This window comes from Lampetra fluviatilis, chromosome 17, assembly GCF_964198595.1.
Source record: "Lampetra fluviatilis chromosome 17, kcLamFluv1.1, whole genome shotgun sequence".
Lineage (NCBI taxonomy): Eukaryota > Metazoa > Chordata > Hyperoartia > Petromyzontiformes > Petromyzontidae > Lampetra > Lampetra fluviatilis.
The window spans coordinates 11,131,917-11,152,461 of record NC_136291.1 but is presented as its reverse complement, the minus strand read 5'-3'; the positions used below and the strand labels follow the sequence as shown (position 1 = coordinate 11,152,461).

The following is a 20,545-nucleotide window of genomic DNA, read 5'->3' as shown; positions in this document are numbered from 1 at the left end:
ACTAATTAAAATTCTGGCTAATGCGATTATCTCTATTTTCTATGTAACTCATTGGCTCAAATGTTAATTCACGCTCCGTTGTGGTGCGGTTAGCCAGCCTTCATTATAAAGTCGTCTGTTCATAAGGGTTGTTAATTCATCATCATCAACATTGGCATTATTACTTGATATGGAGTTCCTATATTGATTTGCCAACCGATTATTTGCAAGGCAGCCCCGATGCCGCATTATTGAGCTCATTTAGAAACTGTACAATTTGTAGTGTAGTGCAAATGAACTGTTGAGGCTGTAGGGAATGGCCGCGCTGTGGATTTTTGTCTGAATGGTGATGTACACCTTTTACTTCTGCAACAATGCAAACAAAAAAACATACTCTGATAACACTGGTCAACACACTTTTTCTGGCATAAGGTATTCCAACGGTTTTAAGGTAATTTTGGGGTGCTGATTCCAAATCTGGCATCAGTTTGTGTCTATCACATCAGGTTTTTGAGATATCAAATATTGCATTTTCAATAAAAACCACAGAAGAAAAATATTAAATAAATGTGGATATCTACACAAAATGATATTATAAACACACTATCCTAAAATACAGCACCATCTTTTAACACTAAAGCAGTCACTGACTCGCAACAACTTGCAATCATAAGTGACAGAGTTTATTTCCGGTAAAATCAATGAAAATGGGGTATGCCGATAGCATAAAAATGAGATGTGATAGAGCAAATCTGAGGTAAAATTTGTAATCCACACCCTGAAATTAGTCTAAAACAGCTGCAAAAGTCCAGGCCAGAAAAAAATGTTTTTTTTTGTTGACCAGTGTAATATATGCATTGTCTTTGAAACTGATTGGACCATTGTCTTTTAAACAGATTGGACCAATCAGTTTCAAAGACAATGCATATATTATCAGTGTTTTTGTTTGCATTTTGACCACAAGAATTGTGGTTAATGCAGACGATTCCTCGTAAAAGGTTTCAGTTGGGTGTTTTAACAGCTTAACACCTGTTTTGTTGCCAGATAAAAGGGGAAAACGTATTCTCATAGCTTTGGGTGTCAATGACACAGGGTTTTATAACGTTTGTGGATGCTGCCATGTGGAGGCACAGCTGGTGAATCTGCCAGTCATCTCAGTCAGTCAACCCATGGCACCTGGGTCTGTCCAATGACCTACTGCCAGCAGTTAGCATTCGACACTTCACGTGGCCTCAAAGTGCACCTAGCCTGGCACAGGCGGCGTGATGATTACAACGCCACTTGGTGGCAAACGGCAGGTATTGGTATTGGGTGTAACCAGACTTTTAAATCTAGAGGTCGTTGGTTTGACCTCTCGGCATTGCAGTTGAAGCAATTATTTAAGTTACTACTTAACCCCCCCCTCCCCCCCCGTTGTAATCCAGCAGTACAAGTGAGTGTACCATAGTTAGTTGATCACATCTGCCCAGTGTGCAAGAGAAGGCCAAACACCCGTCGAGGGGCTCTCTGGATCTTCCTCTCGTGAAGGCCCTTCCGCCAGCGGTGGCGGAAGCAAGCAATTTGCAGGGGTGCACCTTTAAAGTGGACGCAGTCGCCAGGGATCTATCATATATGCAGTAGTGACACACATTGCCTTGAGAGATGGTGGCATCTAGGGGATGTTTGATTTGCTCTCTTTACAGTTGCACAGAGATCTCCAGTGATTTCCTTCATTTACGGAGATCATGCCGTTTGTGGTTACATAGACGGGTGCTACGGTGGTGAGATGTTGATTACTTTGCCTGGTATGCAGGAGGTCGTGGGTTCGATCCTGGCCCTGACACCTGTATATTTGGAGTTTGCATGTTCTTCCCGTGGTTGCGTGGATTTTTCTCCGGTTTTCCCTCCTCATTTAGAAACATACATTTAGAGTATTTGGCTGATATGCATACGCCTTTTGTTGAGCTATCATTTGTGGCCAGGTCGCTTCTGAAAATAGCTATATAGCTCAGTGGGATTTACCTGTTCAAATATTGTTTTTTATATTTTAGTTTAGACAAGGCCCTCTCACTTCAGAGGGTGCTGTATAACAGTGAAACTTATGCATGTAAACACACTCCAGAATCAAATCATGACAGAATTCAAACATAGAGCAAAGGTTTAAGAAACAGTCTATGGCAGCCAATATATATACAATTTTGATCAAAAAACCCAAGTGACTAACAATGCGTGGAGGGGCCATCATTCAGTACTTGATTAAGTTTATTTTCATTCAAAGAGTCAGGATTGAGACAGTACCAATTAGCTCCTAGGTTCGAATACAAACAGTGACTCATGGATCAACTTGATTCATGAGTACAAAAAGTTAATGATTTGGTTCGCCAGGTCATCAGAAAAAATCCACAGTGCCATATCAGATTATTCACTCACTTTTGACATATTCCAGCGCTGAGGACTACACATTTCAGCTTGCCATGCGACAAACACTGTTTACAAGGCATCTTCAACTATTAGCAAACTGGAGTTCTCTTGAAGGGCCTTCAAAAGTAGTTATGTGATATCATGTTGCAGGCAGGGAGACCTTTGATACGGAGCAATGCTCTCGAACATGAAAACATAAATGGATACAAATATAGTTACGTTTTTCAATGGATCCTCCTTGGAGGAATATTTTAACATGAAAGTACATAGCTAAACATTGTTTGCATTAAATCATATATCTTATTGTGAACATTGATATCGTCCGAGTCAGGTTCTTCTATAGGTGATATCAACAATACTTGGTTAGTTCAGACTAAGTCAATTCAGATTAGTTCTGCAGCGGTCCTCCATAATAGTCCCCACAGCATTTGTATTCCCTACCCACTACACGCTGACGTCAATCCCTGCACATACTTGACCGAGAGTAACCTGGCGGTCTGAGATATGATGATCTGTGATGGGTGGCTAGAGATGAGGAGACATAATCCGAGATGTGATGCTCTGTGATTGGTGGATGGAAATGCGGTGACAGGGGTGAGAAGAAGAGGAGGGAATGGGAGAGGGGACTGTGGGGATGAGAGGACACGTCAGAGGAGGGATGGAAGGAGAGAGCAGTGGATGAAGGAGGGAGCTGTGTGTGACGGAGGTAAAGTAAACGGACTGGATCACTTACCTGCCTCTGCGTGTTGGTGAGGAGAGAGCCCACTATAATTTTAAGCAAACAAGAAATGTGCTATTGCTCATCACTGTTGGCAGCCCTGGCAGCAATTTCTGATCAGCCATCTTCATCGCAAGGACAAAGGCTCCTCTGAGGACAATAACTGTAGACATCTCACAAAGTTCCACTCACTTTATTGAGCGATGAGGGTAAATGGGCAACTCGGCCATCAAACAGGATACGAACTCATGCCGTTCCAATTGCGAGTCGACTTCTCGAACCATGTTCCCATCAACACCCAGGTGCAAACTCAGCTCTTGATGGTCTTCTTATTTTCTACGAACAGCAATAGGGTGGAATCATTAACACCCGTGAATGTGGCGCGACAGATGCTCCCCTCTTCATTTTGTTTTTAATGTTTGTGCAATCACATTTGGGGTAAGAGAGGCCGAGGAGACAGACTTGAACCGCCAGGCCATTGACTCAAGTGATTCATGCAGTAGACCTGTCACCCAGTACGTTTCACCTCTAACATTCTTCTTGACCCACGTGGCGCTCGAGTCGTGAGTAGTTACCATAGGGAAGGCATTGTTTAAATAGTCGACCGATGGGCCGAATGTGAGTGGGATACTCGTAGCTGTGCAAAGATGGCTGACCAGCATGGACAAGGCCTCTGTGGCCGTCTGGAACGCTCTTCCTTCTGATACAGGCAGTCCCGACTTACGGAAATCCGACTTTATGGAAATTCTGCCATAAATCATGTAAAAAAAAATTACGCGGAAAGTTTTGCGTTAGTTACGTAAGCGAAATTAGTGCAGCGTGGTGAGGTTGCGGATGAATACCGCGTAGCGAGGCGTATGGCGGGTGTATGTAGACGAGCCTACTCCACCTTTGTCTTTGTGTGTGTATATGTGAAGTCTAGGCCGAACCTAATGCACGGTAAATGAACATTCGGAAGTGACTGCTTTCTGTTAGCAATTAATATAAAAAATGTTTCGTGGCATTCGTAAATGTTCTATTAGATTAATAATGGGTAGTAGTGTTAAGGTAGATATTCGATTAAATTAAATAATCCTAGGAAGTACAGAGCTGATGTACAGCAACACTATGCAGGTAGCGATAGGGATTTTTTCATTCATTTTGTCGGAAAATTGTTCAATTTCCGACATACGGAAAATTCGAGTTACGGATCGTTCTCGGGAACCTGACCCTTCCGTAACCCAGGGACTGCCTGTATTACGAAGCAACTGGGACTTTAAAACCGAGATTGAAAACTAATTTCTTTGGAATACTGTTTTTGTTCAACATAAATACATACAAGTCGGCCAAAATGCCCTCGACGGGCTATCTGATGCGCCCTCTAGCGGAGGCCGTTCCAACAGCAGTGACATAAGCAAGCAGTTCCAGGTCTTTACTTCGATAAAACAGGACCAAGAATGAGATTATACAATTTTCAAATTATTTTTTATTTGTATTGTATCGTGTATACTATGTATGTTGAACTTCTTTCGCAACGTACATAGCCGATCATGCTAATCGGAGTTGCGAAGGACAACAAACTAAACACAAAAAGTAGGTCTAAAGAAATGTACAGCCCTTTGTCAATCCATTGCTGGATGAAGACCTCCTCAAAGCTGTATTGGTCATAGGGTTGTCTGCCCATATTTCACCATGCTGGTCAGTGCGGGTTGGACTGTTTCATTTATTGCTCATCATTTATACTAGCCATGGCTGGGCATCAACCTCCATAATGAAGTGCAAGAGCCATTGCAGCACCCGCTGCACCCTCTAACACCGAAGTAATGAAGAGATCGACCTTTTTTTCTCTCAAAAATTACTCGTATGGCACTGGGAGTGAAAATGTCCAGGTTAGCAAAAGTGTTCTATTTTCAGAGAGCCTCCAATATGTACCTAGCACGGCCTCCGTTGTCCCAGACTGCCTGCGTCTGATTCCATCAGTCACCACATATAGGCACATGTCTAACCTGGCCACTGGGCAATCAAGCCCTGGCAGATGGGGCTCAGCTAGGGTTTTGATTTGGCCCTGGACTCATCATAGTGAGTGAGAACCGGAATTCACGCTGTGGTAGGACCCCTGGAGAGATGGGCACTGTGCACCGGCGTAATGGGCGCTGGCATAATGGCGACCCGAGGTTGTTGGCAAATGTGATGAGACCGCTGGCGTGAGCCACATTCACTATCGCCCGTTTCCTGCCATAGTGAGAGCGCACTCAAATGTAGGCACACACTGCACTCATACGTATACTTTATTAGCCTCTCAATTTGTACATGAGCGTAATGCGTCTGGAGATGCGTCTGTATGGATACATCGAAATTAGATTGCATATCCGCAAATAATATAAGTCGGACAAGGTCAAAGGAGTCGCTTTGTTCATCTGCGTTCACAGCCGTGGAAAATTCTACACTTCTCGGGCAGCAACCAGTCCCACCAAAAGAACCACCGTGTTTTTTTTCTCTACAAAGTGGTAACTAGGTTTGTCAACACCAGAGGAGTGGTTTAATAGGCCAAGTTGACCTACGACCGAAATTTTTACTCACAGCCGATTGTGCCTCATTCAGAGTGCCGCCCGGCCAGCTAAACATGGGGGGATGGTGCAAGGAAACAGGCTGGTTGTCCTTAATTAGTAGAACAAAAACAAAGGGTGGGAATGCGGTGGAGAATAAGGCGAATACAAGCAAACACAAGCAAATGTTAAAATGGTGTACTGCCATCCTCCAGGGACTCATTTCCACCAGAGCCTGCCAGCTGCCCTGCCTCGAGTGCTAATGGTCCGATACAAAAATAACCCTCGCTTCCCCCCCACCACCATCCTGGCAATTACATCATTGCGCGTTAGTCGCTAATGAGTTTCATTTTCATCAATTCATTACTCTTTCCTTGGGGGTCGTTTTTGTTATACTGAACTACTGCTATGACACTTGCACACTCAATACTTCATCGGAGTTTCTGGGGATTCTAACTCGGTGGTTTTAAGTTACGGGTCTGTTTTCATTATGCATAATCAATGTTTCCGTCTGCAAATGTGGCTAATTAGGGGCACTCACCTCTGTCGCATGTTTATTCAATTACTTGTGCACAAAAAAGTGCGTATGGATTCATTGCTTTGCTTATGTATGTAAATGTTAGTCAAGGTGCATTCTGATGAAATCCCCTTGAGTGGAGCCTTCATTTACATCGGAAACTGACCTTCATCATGCAATTCGTCCAAGCTCTGTGGTCAGAAACCATGTAAACATCTTCAATGTCATCAAACAGTGCTGGTTTCAATATGCGCTGAGACGGAGGTAGGAGGGTGGCTCCGTGTGCTATTGCCTGAGGTCTAAGTACCGAGGTCCCGATTTGAATCCCATTTGTTGTCATCCACGATCAGACTAGATTCTCCAGTCAAGCAAGGTTTATCATACTCTTAGGTTTTTTTTCGATAAAGTCACGTAGGTAAAAATAAAAATAAATAATGAAAATTATAGAAATAATAATAGAAATAAAATAATAAATCACGACGTTTCGGAGGCAACACAAGCTTCCTTCATCCGAAACGTCGTGTTTTATTATTTTATTTCTATTATTATTTACATAATTTTTATTTTTTTTATTTTTATTTTTACCTACGTGACTTTACCGAAAAAAAACCTAAGAGTATGATTCCTTGCAGTCACGAAAGCTTCAAATCTAGAATTAAGGTTTATCATGTATGTAAAATGTTGCATGTCGTACACCCTCCTCCACCTGACACAGCCGAGGAATGAAGTTGTCACGTGATGAACAAATGTGCAAAGTTGTTATTATTTTTGCTTTAGTAGCACCACCAACCGGGTATTCAAGGGCAATCCACTTTGAGTAAGGTCGACAATAGTTTCTCACTTGGTTTAATAAAAAAAAGAATCCATAAAGGGGATCAAATGTGACAAACAGTGATCTGCCACGACTGTTAAATTGTTAACAAAAGCATTGTGTGTAGAATATAAGTTTTGGGATTGGGACTGGTCCAATTTCAGGATTAATCATATTGCCTACATCTTGCTTTGAGCACTCATATGTTGACAAAGAACTACTTAGCTGATTTATCAATTTTGCATCACACAGGACTCTGCTGCCTTTATTCATGCAGTTGCGATCCTACTCACATGTTTGGCCCGACCTATCTGGGATTGCTGACATGAATTCTACCTCGTGGAATTCAACACTCACTGTCCTATAGAGAGACTGGCCACCACCATGAGAATATGGCATTTCCGCCACTGACCCAGGACTGTATATAAAACATAAACCACCCCTCCTCGCTTGTTTATTTACATTTAGAAAACTTAACTATGTTGACATTAACCCCTATCTGCATTTCATCAACAAGACATTGATCCTTTATTTCACATTTTTATTCGTCAATTATTGACTTTAATAAATTGTAAAGTGTTGAAAGCATTTCCAAAGTATGGATCGGTGTCTGGGCACATTGGCACAAACATCAGGAAGCAGTCAGCGAAATCTGTTTCACTCAATAATGCCTGTAAAGGACATCCAAAATAGTTTCTGTTTACCATATATTCCGATTCGTCTCGCACTTGGAATTTCTAATTTGCATTATTTAATGAGACTTGTGTGTTCTTTTTTGCCCTCCAAAGGCCAATGGTACTTCAAATTCCGTGGCCTTGAGATCATAACGTTGGCTTCTCTCCTGGCATGCATTTGCTTGCGCATAGTCGAATTCACCTCCTCCTACACTCCTGCGAATGAATGCACAAATGTATAAGCCCGTCTAACACATTCACAGATGTACTTATGAAATGAAAGAGTGTTCGTTCACACTCATTCACATACATGTACATAAGATATATTTATATTCTTTGAGTCTTTCGATAGAAAAAATATTTTTATTTTCTATTTTTTCTATATACGTGGTTTTACTGAAAGACCCAAAGAATATTAATTCCTGCAGTCACGAAAGCTTTAAGTCAAGATATATTGACTTGAATAAGAGACATTTCAAGTAAATAAGCACCCAGTTTTATGGGCGTGTTAGTTCGCCAATGCAAGTGTAGTGAGTTCAGGGAGACGACGTCGGAGTTGAGGCACACTCTTTTTATTAACTCAGGGACAGACACAATAGTTCAAGGGGTAACGGCCCCTTCACCCGTACTATGTGGGAAACCACCCTAGTACTAAGCCCTCTGTCCTGCTCCCCAGTCCTCCTCTAATGGGCTACGGGAGGCTGTCTGATCTGGACCTGGTAAGCACAGATCTCGGTACCAGCTAAGCCGGCCCTGCCCTTACAAGGGCAGAGGTCCGGGAGCTCTTGGGCCGCGCCGCTGGCTTACCCAGCTCGGCCCTGACAAGGGCAGCGAGACAGGGGAGTCCCAGGGCCTAATCTCAGAGTCTTCAGTCTTCACTGGTCAGCTTCGTGTCGAACTGGCCCCGAGCTCTCTGGCTCCCCGCCTTTTATAGAGATCCCCTCGGAGGGGCGGGGTTATGGGGGATCACAGAGCCCCCATGGCCGCCCAGTGGTTAACGGATGCGGACGTCGGTGTGGCCACCCGTGTGTGCGGGTGCAGACACCCCTGTGTTTCTCGTCCGCCTTTTCTCCCGTAATAACCCCTACACAAGGAAGTGAAAAGAATAGGCTATTACTCAATCCGTGGCAATGTCACGAACGTGTTTCTCTCACACTCACGTATTTCCTCCTGGGATCTCGAGTTGTATTCATTAAAGCCAGTCCTCTTAAAAGGATAACACAATTATTGTTATGAATCATCATTAATATAATTATTATATTTAACAATTGCCCGGTGTAGCCGAACTAATGTCACGAGCGGTGAACGCAACGTGTGCACGCGCCCTGATGAAGGACGCCTATTGCTCGAAATGTCGCCTGTTGTCCAATTTTTGATTCCATTTCAAAGCAGCGAAACTGGCGAGCGTGTCCAATCCTTTGCTGTGTACACCAGCGGCGTACACGCCGCCAACGCGGCTTCACGAGAATCGACTTGTCTCACCAGAAGGTCGTGCACCCAGCTTCAAAATCCGATTCAGGGATGACCTCCGACTCAGCTCATCATCCCTCCGGAATCATCCCTGTTGGCTCCCGGGCCAATGGCCCGGGAGCCAACAGGGATGAGTACCATCGCACTTCCCGTACGAGCAGGAAAATCTTTTGACTTCCAACTAATTTAACAAAAAATATAAAAAGTTCGCACCTCTGCGTGCTGTGCATCCTTTCCAAGTACGATTTGTTATTTCACCTCCGCTTTCCCACGTCGCCCCACCTCCTCTACTGTTCCCCCACAGCTGCTGGCCAACACGGTGATCTTCGTGTGTGGGAATCTTGCCGGCGCCTACCACAAGTACCTCATGGACGTCGCCCTGAAGCAGACCTTCGACGACACCTGCAACTGCATCCGCTCACGCATGAAACTGGAGTCTGAGAAACGACAACAGGTACTGCTCATGTGCAACTTCTCTGTCCTTGTTTCCACATGAACTCATTTACCTCTTTCCCACTGCGCAACCGAGCCCCGCACTGAGACCGTGGAACGTCTCACAGTGCACTGAGGAAACGGAGCCGTGCCACGAATACATCGGGGCTCTACGACGCATTCGACCACTATTGAGTCGTGACGTAGCCAACACGGTGGGTGGCGTGTAGCGTTGTATCGACAAGGCTCGATCATTGCAACTCGCTATGCTACGGGACGTCCGGCAAAAATATTACCAAGCTTCAGCATGTACGAAACTCTTTTGCGCGTGCCGTGACGGGTACTGCAAGATCTGACCATGTCCGTCCAGTGCTCGCCGAGCTGCATTGGCTTCCGGTTGCAGAATGCATGGACCACAATACCTTGCTGATCTCGTCAAGGAGCATAAACCATCATGCAAACTCCGGTCATCCTCGCAGCAGCTTTTGGCTAGCCATCGAACAAAGACAGTTACTGCATCGCGCGCTTTCAAATGCACTTCTGCGGCCGTCTGGAAAATTCTCCCTTCCGATATTAGGAATCCACTGGAGCTTTGCACTTTTAAATTTAGATTGAAAATTTATTTCATAAGAACTGATGTTTGTGTTTAGTTTTTGCCCTTCCCCCGCACCTCCGATTATCACGGTTGGCGATATACGGTGTGGAAAAAAAAATCAACATACATACACACGTACGAACTGGTCAAAATGCACGTGGATGACATGGTGATGCCGTGTTGTTCATCATCCTTAGAGTGTACTGAACGATGTCAAATGCAATGAATGCATCATTAGCCCCACCTTTGGCCCTGCTTGGCCCTGAGCCAAATTCAAATGTATTGTGAGGCCAGCATATGACGCATGGCAGTTTGGTCATGGCAGTTTGGCGCTGGCAAATAGCCAGCGGAAACCACCCACAACTTGGACATGCCGGTGGAAAATGGGTATGAAATTGGCATGAGTTATACATTTTTGAGGATTATATTTTTTATCGGAAACAGCTTGATCCTGCTTTCTAATGTCTATCTAAAAAAAATGTACGATGCGGTTCAAGGGGGCATGTGCATAATTTTGAAAAGTAGGATTATATTTGATGGAAATCTGATTGGGGATGGAAATCTGATTGTGGATACGAGCCCTGCCCGTGTCATCATTATTTATTTAGCTTCAGCCAAGTGGTGTCAATGTTGTTAACCTGCGCTGGGCAGAGCAAAGGTGATTGACATCAGATTTAATGGAGCTCTCCGGTGGGTTTCCGGGTTGTGCTGCGTGTTGCTCGGCTCAATATCTTTCGTTCCGCTCTTCCCGCTGGAGCAAAGCGTTGGACATCATGCTAAATGACAATGAAGTACAATGGTTGGTTACGTACGGTGCGAAAGAAGTTAATACATACCTACTTAAAATGCAGTTTGTCTTTTCCCTAATCTGATTGAGAGTGTGCATATGGTCGACAATAAAGAAACCTCTCTGAAAACCCTGCTCGTAGCCATGTTCGGTTGTGCTCTACACGTTTCTGCCAATGGTTTTTGTGAGCAATTGATAAACTCAGCGATCAGAGGCCAATGGCTATAGGTCTTGAAGTAAAGCTTTTAGAGCCTTTTTGAGCAAAAGAATGACGCATCATTCCATTTGATCGTGGTATGTCATTGCTCTATAAACATTTATTTAATATGTTTGCTAATTTAGTTCCGCTGTTTGCTTCCATTTTCTTTGATGGTGTCCACAGTTATACCACGTGATTTGTGAGTTTTCTCCGTTTTCATACTGTGAAGGGCAGAATTTACCTTTTTAAGTTTAAGATCTAGAACTATCTCCTCTTAATCTGAGAGACAATCTGATTCCTCGGCTATAGATATATGTTTTACTTTCGAGATCTACATACAATTATTACACTCATATTAAGATTATATCCCAATCTTGAGTTTTGGAATTCCATATTTCTCCCGAAGAGCTACCATTTGTAAATTGCCAATTATAATGATCAATCTCGGTTTTTGCTGCTTCCGTCTTTCAGTTGCTTGCTATATCACCCCTTTAATGTGTTAATGTAGCATTGTAAAGAACAGGGCACTGATGGTGGAGGGCAAAGCAGACATGCAAAATGACAACATTTTCTGAAACCACGCAATGCATGTTGGGAAAGTGAACGTTGCTTCGCATTTGTATTACGGTTAGGAACAGTGGTACTTTTTACGTCAACATTCTTGTCATTAATCACAATAATTTTGGCATAAAAGCTACCATGTGGTGTAACCCATCAACAAATATGAATCATTGTATTGAAAACCTATGTTTTATTAAGAATGCATAAGTAATAATACTGTACAGTGCTTTATTATTCCACTGGTGGATAAAGGCCTCCCCACAATTCTCCAATTGAAATGTTTAATATTGGTGAGTTTACAGAAAATGTGTGTGCATTTGCATTGATGTTCTGTGTTACAGGGTTTGTAATTATCCAAAAAGCATGGATTCAAACTTGCATGTGACACTACATTTACCAAAATGCTCCAAACAGGAGTTGTATCATGAATCTGGCGGGATGGTATTGTTGTGTTTGATTCACCACCAGAGGCAGTGAGCTCTGGTGGAAGTCGGTGGTGGACTTATTCGGTTATGTCTTAGGGAACAATAAAATGAAACACAGCTTGCTGATCTCGTCAAGGAGCGTAAACCATATGCAAACTCCGGTCATCCTCGCAGTGGCTTTTGGGTAACCATCGAACAAAGACGGCCGTCTGGAATGCTCTTCCTTCCGAAATTAGGAAGCCACTGGAGCTTTGCACTTTTAAATAATTTAGATTGAAAACTGATTTCTTTAGAACTGTTTTTGTGTCTAGTTCGTTGGCCTTCCACCACACTTCCGATTAGCACAGTTGGCTATGTACGGTGTGAAACAAGTTCAACATACATACATTTGAATGGCAGATATCCTGTGGGAACGCTGGCTACTGCTGCCATAGCAATGTGATATTTCCAACTCTTTTTTGAGCGCTTACCCATGCCGCCATTGGAGAATTGAGACACTTTCACTTTTTGACCTGGACTGTTAGTGGTATTGACATGGAAGCCAGGCATTTGAACCTGCCCCACTTTCAACATGGGTAAAAATGCTTTACATTTTTACACTGTGTAAAAATGTTTTTACATTGTGTAAAATGTATATAGAGTGAACAACGGTTCGTTATTAATGCTATTTAAACGCTAACTGTTTTGTGACGTTTACATATTATTGTTTGACCTAAAATAATGCTGAAACAAGTGAATCAGCGAAACTGCATTGGCAGTCGTGCAAAAGCACAAACAACAAAAAACTCAACACGTCTGCCAATACTATTGTGGCCGTGAAAGTATAGAACAGGCAACGTTCACAGAAATTGCCCCTCTTCATCGCCCCATTTTTTTTGTTGTGCTGTGAAGACGGCCATTGCTCCAAACATTTCCTGTTATATATTTTCCCCTTCTAAGACCATTGTTATTGGTTAACATATTACGTTTTTATTTATATACACGTGGGATAACGCTTGTTACCGTTACTGTATTATGTAAATATGTATCTCTTAAACTACATTTTTAAAAAGAAAAATCTGTTTTATCCTACGTTCAGAAGCTAACGCCAATGTTGAGGTCTGCTAGCCACGAGAAGGCTTCAGGACAGAGTTGGTGTCGTTTTTGCGTTTCCTCCTCCTACGTGAAAGGAGCACAGACTACAGAAGTTCACCATATGTGTCCAAGTTTGGGTTTCATGGGCTACAATTGCACCTGCCAATTAAGAAGGAGATGTGCGCATTGGCCTGTTCATGTTTTGATGCGGTTGATGGATACGCCAGTGTCTTCGAAATAAGTGATCACATTTTCCAACCACAGCGATGCACCTCGTAAAACGCCCGTCCCCCAATTCTACAGGGGATGCAACATGATTCAGTGTCTTGCAGCAATGCCAAGGCTTTAGATGTTGCTAAATTGCGGCACCAGGGGATTGTTCAAAGGGGTTTTGGGAGCGCTCATCGCTAAAGCGCAGCTACTGTCGTTCGTTACGCGTGATTAATGTGAACAGTGCCACCGTATTCTTCGAGCGGTAAATATAGCAAGACCATCTGCAGCAATATTGTGAGCAACATCACCAGTATCAGCAACATCAGTAGCAGCATGAGCGTCATCACTCGCAATATTTTACTTTCGTTAATTTCATATATCTTATGTTTTCGAATTTTGTATGTTGCCTGATGGTGGTGGTTGTAATTGCCTTGTGAAAAATCATACGTAATTGTTCAATCTTGTGGAATGCTCTTCAACGTTATCCAGTGGTGCTGCTAAAGCAGTAATAAATTGTCACGTTTGTTGACGACACTTTATTAATTGGCTGTGTTGGCTGTGTAGAGTTGAAGAGGGTTCACGACACACATTTGACTTACGATTTCTGGCCAAAAAAACAAATAATTAATCACGATATTGGTCACGAAAGCCCACGAGTTAAATTCTGCATGTTATTCTGCTTAATTAGCCCGACTATTACAAAACCTGTTCCTATCATGGCACCGATTCATGGGTAAATACATTTGAAAACTTGTGCTGAACATTTGAAAACTTGTGCTGAACATTACGCTTTGAGCTCTTTGTTTTCTCAAGCACTTTTTATAAAGATGACGACTATCACCATTATCCTCCCATCAAGGTCTCTTAACAAATACGATATATATTTATTTTCCCAAAGCTGTATCTTGTCCAGTTTAAATTTTATTATCACTCGTTCATTGTCTGCAATCCTCTTCGGAGTTAATAAATCTGTACAGGGGGGAAGTTACATCCGTTAAGATCTTCAATGAAACATCAATTCCGGGTTCCAGGAACTGTGCGTGATGCGATTGGTTGCCCAAATCTTCGCTGGTCTGGTTTCTCTCTCTCTCTCTCTCCTACTTGAGAGATATATCTCCTTTGCATTGTCTCTGGGTTTTTTTTCTTCTTCTTCCTCCTCCCTTTTTTCCGTGAGCAACTCCAACTGGACCCCACAGAGGGGCTGCCGCACTCCGTACGGTGCCAGGTCCCCAGCGAGGCGATTACCCGATCGAAGCTGCGAGACGTCGTCACGCTCGCCGTAATTTCCCTCGCCGCGGGGCTGGCGGAGTTCGTGTGTCTTGCCGTGAACGGTACACGTTGACCGAAAACCGCCTTCCCTACCCACTGCGCGGTGTCAATGCTCTCTCGGCGTTTTCGGGGGGTGGTCGTTAAGATGGGTTCCATTGTCTCCTGCCGGTTCCCCTTTCGATGTAGCACACCACCGTGACACTTTTGAGCTCTCCCGTGATGCATTAAACAATCCCATGAACATGCATCTCGCATTGTGAGGTCCACGTAGCGTTGAACATTCACGGCAGTCTGGAGACGCAGGCATTTATCCAAGCAGTGGTTGATTTTGAGGTTGCAACAATGCCCTGCTCTTTATCTCTGCAGGCTCACCTTCACACACGCTGTACAGATACACATAATAGGCGACAGAGAAGTTTTCCTTTTTGCAGCCGAGGCAGGGGGTAGGGAGAATGGTCCAAGGTCAAGATGTTTTCTGAGCCAATGCTACCGATGTGATCGACCGGTCCTGCGCTTCCTTCCTCCTGTTAGATCCTGCAGCTGTTGCACAATCAATACCCAACTTCCTCTTAGAAGTCTCATCACCGCCGTCTGTCTTAGGTCTTCCCTTTGGTCGCTGACCTCTGGGTGCCTCTCCAATGTCTGTCTCAGTAACATGCCCTTCTTCATCCTGCACACAATGGCACATCCTGTAACAACAAAGAAAAAACCTTTCCTTGATTATATCCACGATAGTGCATTTTCTTTTATGCATTCTCTCCTCAAGCCTCCAAGTCGCTTTGCCAATTATGCCAGACAATTCCGAGCATACCCTGCATGTATGAACAGCCCTTTGTCGATCCACTTATGGGTGAGGGGGGCCTTCCCATGCATATTAGTCATGGGGTTCTTTGACCATACTTCACTACGCTGGTCAGTGTGGCTTGGTGAAATGGATGCTCAGGACCGGTTTAGATATCACTTGTCACTTTCACGTTAGCTGTGGCCAGGAATTGAACTCGGGTTACCGAGCCCATTACACAGTGCACCGTCCACGTCACCTCTCTGCGTGCACCTACATTGAAGGACAAGAAACTTATTTTCATGGTACATCGTTGTTGAGGTACCATGATCCATGGTCACACAATATGAAAAGGTTGTCATGAAATCACAGGTGGTTGTGAAAACTAATCGTTATGATAATCGCTTGCATGATTGTGCATGTGATGATGAACAAAGGGGTGAATCTCCTAAAATAATTAAATGTAATTACGAAACACTCGGGCACGTAAATTGAAAAAAGACCTTTATAACATGAATGAGTAATCATATGAATTTGAATTATGTTAGCGTGCATCCTTATAAAAAATAAATAATGGTTAACGCCACTTCACCACTCTAACATATTATGCAAACGTTAAAGGTTTCCCATACGTTTCTGGCAAGAGCACCTTTTTTCCCGTTGTGCAAAATGAGGGATATTCACAACCGCTCGAAAGGCAAAGGTAGAAGTGCATGCATGCATAGACAGACGTGGATCATCATCCTTATCGTGGTAACAAGCACATGAATAATAATAATAGCAAGTATAATTTGAACTTGTACCACGCACAGTATTAGCTCACTCTCGTAGACAAAGAACGACTCCACAGACTTAGCGGGATGGCAACCACGCGATGATCCGGCACCAACAATGGCCCAAGCTCTGCATTCCTCTACATATGAAGGTGTTATCAGCCAATATGGGACATGATGTTTGCTACGAAGAGCAACGTTTCTGTGAAGCATAGAACAGCACCGTTTGCATTTGTTAACCCCATGAACACAATCAGTCTGATCATAAGACTGAAATTCGCAGTCAGGAGAGTGGCGGTGGTCGAGATGGAGGCAAGGAACAGAGAGGTTCGAGGGATGAGGTCAAGAATGCAGTGATAAAACAGAAGTTATTTGTTTATTATACCATATTTATAAATTCCGACTTTTATTAATAAATGTATACAATTCTACAAAATGCTATGTGTGGAAATGTTGTTTAGTGTAAATGTATTATTGGTGTTTTTATTTTTTGTTTCGTTAATATTTGCTATATCAATTGTTATTGACTGTATATTCCAAGTGTGCCATAGGTCTCTTTTCACGTAACTAGGTCATTAGTTGTTCCTCCTCCATGAAACTCTGGGCCGCGCTCATTCACATTTTACAGTCCTGGGCCTGTCGTGAAAAATTCCACATTCCTTCGTTGGGGGAGGTGGGGGGGGGTGAATTTTTCTATAGGACGACCTACAAAGTGGTACTCAATTTTTCAGCCCAACGAGATTCAGTTCTTTTCTTGCACGTGCAAATATGGCCAGGAGCTAAATGGCAACATGGAGGTATGCTAGCCACGAGAGGGCTTCAGGAGAGAGTGGGTGTAGTTTTGCTGTTCCTCCTCCGCCGTTGCAGGAGCGCAGACTACAGCGGTTTAACTGTATGGTCCGTGGGTTTGGGTTGTATGAGAGAGATGAAGGGCTGAACCACTGGCTGGGATTTGAATTCACAATCTTCAGATTGCAAGCTGTGCTCTCTGCTATCGCCAAATTGTCCCGAGAGAAATAAAATTTGCATTCACAACTCTCGGCAAGCAGAGTTTTCAGGGAACGGCCCTGCAAGATGCCACAGCGCTGCTTTTAACATCACTTCAAAGAGGCGCTCCGAAACATGGAAGGTAGTTCACGTTTTTTTTTTGTCGGTACCCAGGATGACACCGTCATCTTGTTCCAACCCAATTTGATCCCCAGCGGCTTCCCGAATTCACATCCAGCATCTGGGCAGCGCTGGCTCATTGCTCTGACAAAGCAACAGCAGCCGCCTAGAATCTTGATTTATTCCAGAGAAATCCAATAAGCTAAGAAGTTGTTCTTCACGTATGTTCAGTAGGAGCAGGACAGAAAGTTATTACAACAGTACAAAAAAATTGGAAATGTGAGCAAATCACTATAAATAAAGAAATAAACGAAAACTAATTTTTTTTTTTACCATATAAAGCCTACTGAGCTATTAGGTGTTGTCGAGAAGCAACATGGCCACAAATTATAGCTCAACCAAGTGGCCTATCAAGTGAAAATGTATAGCAGCCAGCGTCTCGCCTGACACACAAGCGTGATGTCGGCTGTGCAGCTCCAGCGCTAATTGTGCCAACGAATACGGTGTCATCACATTGATGGATCAACAGCCTTTTGCTGACCCAGGAAAGCCTGGCTGAGAACACGTCCGGACGCTGGCTTGTGTTGGGTTGCAGAGGCGTGGTGTCATCTTCCGGGACGGTTTCCAGATGTAATGTGAGACTGTTGACTGTTACGACTTCTGGAAATGTATTCAGTACTTATCTTCTTGTATGACTTTGTCAGTGTAACTGACGTAACACTGATGATAAGTAAAATAAATAGAAAAACATGATTTTGAGAATGTGATATGCCCAGGCATGATAGCGCTTAGTGCAATGCTGTTCTGGGGTTAGTGGATCATGCACAGATCGTTGTGTGTGATATTCAAAATCTGTTGAGCAGTAACGTGGCATTGAGAGGGCAGAACAGCAGTTTGGATCCGGACCCATCTGTGTAGGTATTTTAGTGTCATCTCCTAATATATCTCGATTTGCTCTCATTCAAACGCCTCATTTCCTGAGGAACTGGCCAATAAATCCAACACATTTTGATGCAGAACCACCGTAAATAAGTCTTCAGACTCACTGAGGCTTTTTCTAAGTAAATACAATACATTGCGTATTTATTTATGTTTCACTCCAGGATTTATGTGATGACAGCCATTCAACCATTAGGGTGCAATGTGCTTGTGAACGTCTCTTCCTTTACTCAGTCAAGCACGATGATGGTCCAACCCGAGATAGTCAGTCAACTGTGGGTTTCAGTCGTCAGATGGCCATCCTTCTGGATATGAGCCCTCCTATTGATTCCGTTTGCCACTGGCAGGTAAATGTGTCCGCACGCATTAACACACACATTGGTACTCTTCGGGTTTTTCGGTAAAGTCACGTAGGAAAAAAAATTAATTCCATTTTTCATTACAATTTTTACCTACGTGACTTTACCGAAAAAACCAAAGAGTATGAATCCTTGCAGTCACGAAAACACACATTGGCTTGCTATGCCACACACGGACACACATGCTTTACCGGCAATGATTGGCCAAGTCCACATGGACTGTTGAATGCTGACCGGTGTCTGAAGTCTAAGGAACTTCCTGTTAGCTCTGGTCAATAAAGTTCTGCATGGTCTTGACCCAATGTACCTGCGGGCCCGACTGATCTCTCACACGACTGGGGTTTACACGCCACGCTCTTCAGGGCAGGACCTACCACTCTCCCAGCCTCGGCTCTTGTGCTCGACGCTGGGGGGGAGGGTCTGACCTTCTCGAGTGTTGCCCCAAGGATCTGTAATGCCTTGCCGGCAGTGATCCGGCACCCTGCGAGCCTCAGTGTGTTTAGGAGGGAGTGCAAGACTCACGATTTTGTCATGGCTTAAACAATATTGTGATAACCCCTTCAGTGGAGGTGATATTACATTTAAAATAAATACGGTTAGACTGTTTGTTTCATTAGCAACACTGCATGGATGGGTGGCCCTCGTAAGAACAACTGAATCGTGAACATAAGGCTACAAGCTCAAATCCTAGTCGGGAGCCAGCCAGTCATTTCGGTCTTGCAGGTTCAGCATAATTAAAAAAACATCTTGTGGGAAGTCCACAGCGGTCCACATATGGAATGACTCATCCCTGTCTTAAGGAATGCCATCCCAGGGAAGGCTCTCACGTGAGAGCCTTCCTTGGAATGTTATGGTAATAATGTCTAGTGTTATAGAGTGTCATTCGTGCAAATTGCATCTCAAAGTCGCCAAAAGCGAGGTACCAAAAAAAGTGGGAAGGCAGCAGCCAGGAGGTGACTTGTGCTGCCAACAATTGCCCTAGCTCTGCGGTCCTCTATATATTAAAATGTTTTCAGCCAATTCATGATAATACATGTGGGAGGAAACCGGAGCACCCAGAGAAACACACACACACACGTGTAAATCGGCAAAACTCTATCCCGTACAGAAGGAACAGATGCTCATTAGTCCACATTTTGCTGTTCAATATTTTCCAGGCAAGCCAGGGTATGGCATCTTAATGCCCACGAAATGGAAACTCAGCGACGTTTGACTGACCCACCAACCCTCACTGCCTCCGCAGTGTTGGATTACAGTCTTGCGCCATCACATCGAAAACCCAGTTTCGTTTTGGGTATTTCTTTATCTTCTTCCGTGGATGAATTTGGATGGCCCAGAGAGAATTTCTGCATTTTTAGAGGATCGTACTGCAACTCCAAAATAATGCCGTGAGATTCAGCAGAGAAAGTAGACGTCTACTTTCTGCGCTGAATCCTGCAGGAATCCTAACTGGGTGTCCTCCAGCAAGGGATCGCTGTGAGACTTGACACCCCCAACTTCTGAAACTCTCTAGATTACAAACTTGCACTGTAATGCTTGACAAAATGTTGCAGCTTCGTATATTTATCAGCTCATTTCTTCAGCTTCATTGCATTGGGCAGTCGAGCGTGTTTAATGCAAAGCACACATGCATGTTAAGGAATCACGTGTAGTCTCACAGCCGGTGAATATGATTCCGTAAAAAAAAATCTCATTGCACACACAGCTTATATCCATCTGTATTGCACATGTTAAGTCTAGACTTTGACATGTATTAAATTATATATGCGTATATCCTGCATATAAATGTGAAAAACATTTTGAACCGGTAAGAATGTGGCCATAATGAACGAATTGGAAGACATTTATCATGTTTTCTGTACAAATTTTAAATTATGTTTTAGCACGCTTCCAGCACTCGTTGCGTAACTCAGAGCTGAATTATATATAAATATACT

General features: G+C 43.6%; 1 protein-coding gene across 4 annotated transcripts in view; it reads left to right on the top strand.

Moving 5' to 3' along the window:
* ADCY2 (adenylate cyclase 2) overlaps nucleotides 1–20,545 on the top strand; it is a 300,516-nt gene that overhangs the window by 176,715 nt on the left and 103,256 nt on the right. For all 4 annotated transcript variants that reach the window (XM_078864180.1, XM_078864181.1, XM_078864182.1 and 1 more), the window contains one exon: nucleotides 9,399–9,548. In XM_078864180.1, the coding sequence (XP_078720306.1) occupies nucleotides 9,399–9,548 (150 nt within the window). The remainder of the gene's footprint in view (nucleotides 1–9,398; nucleotides 9,549–20,545) is intronic.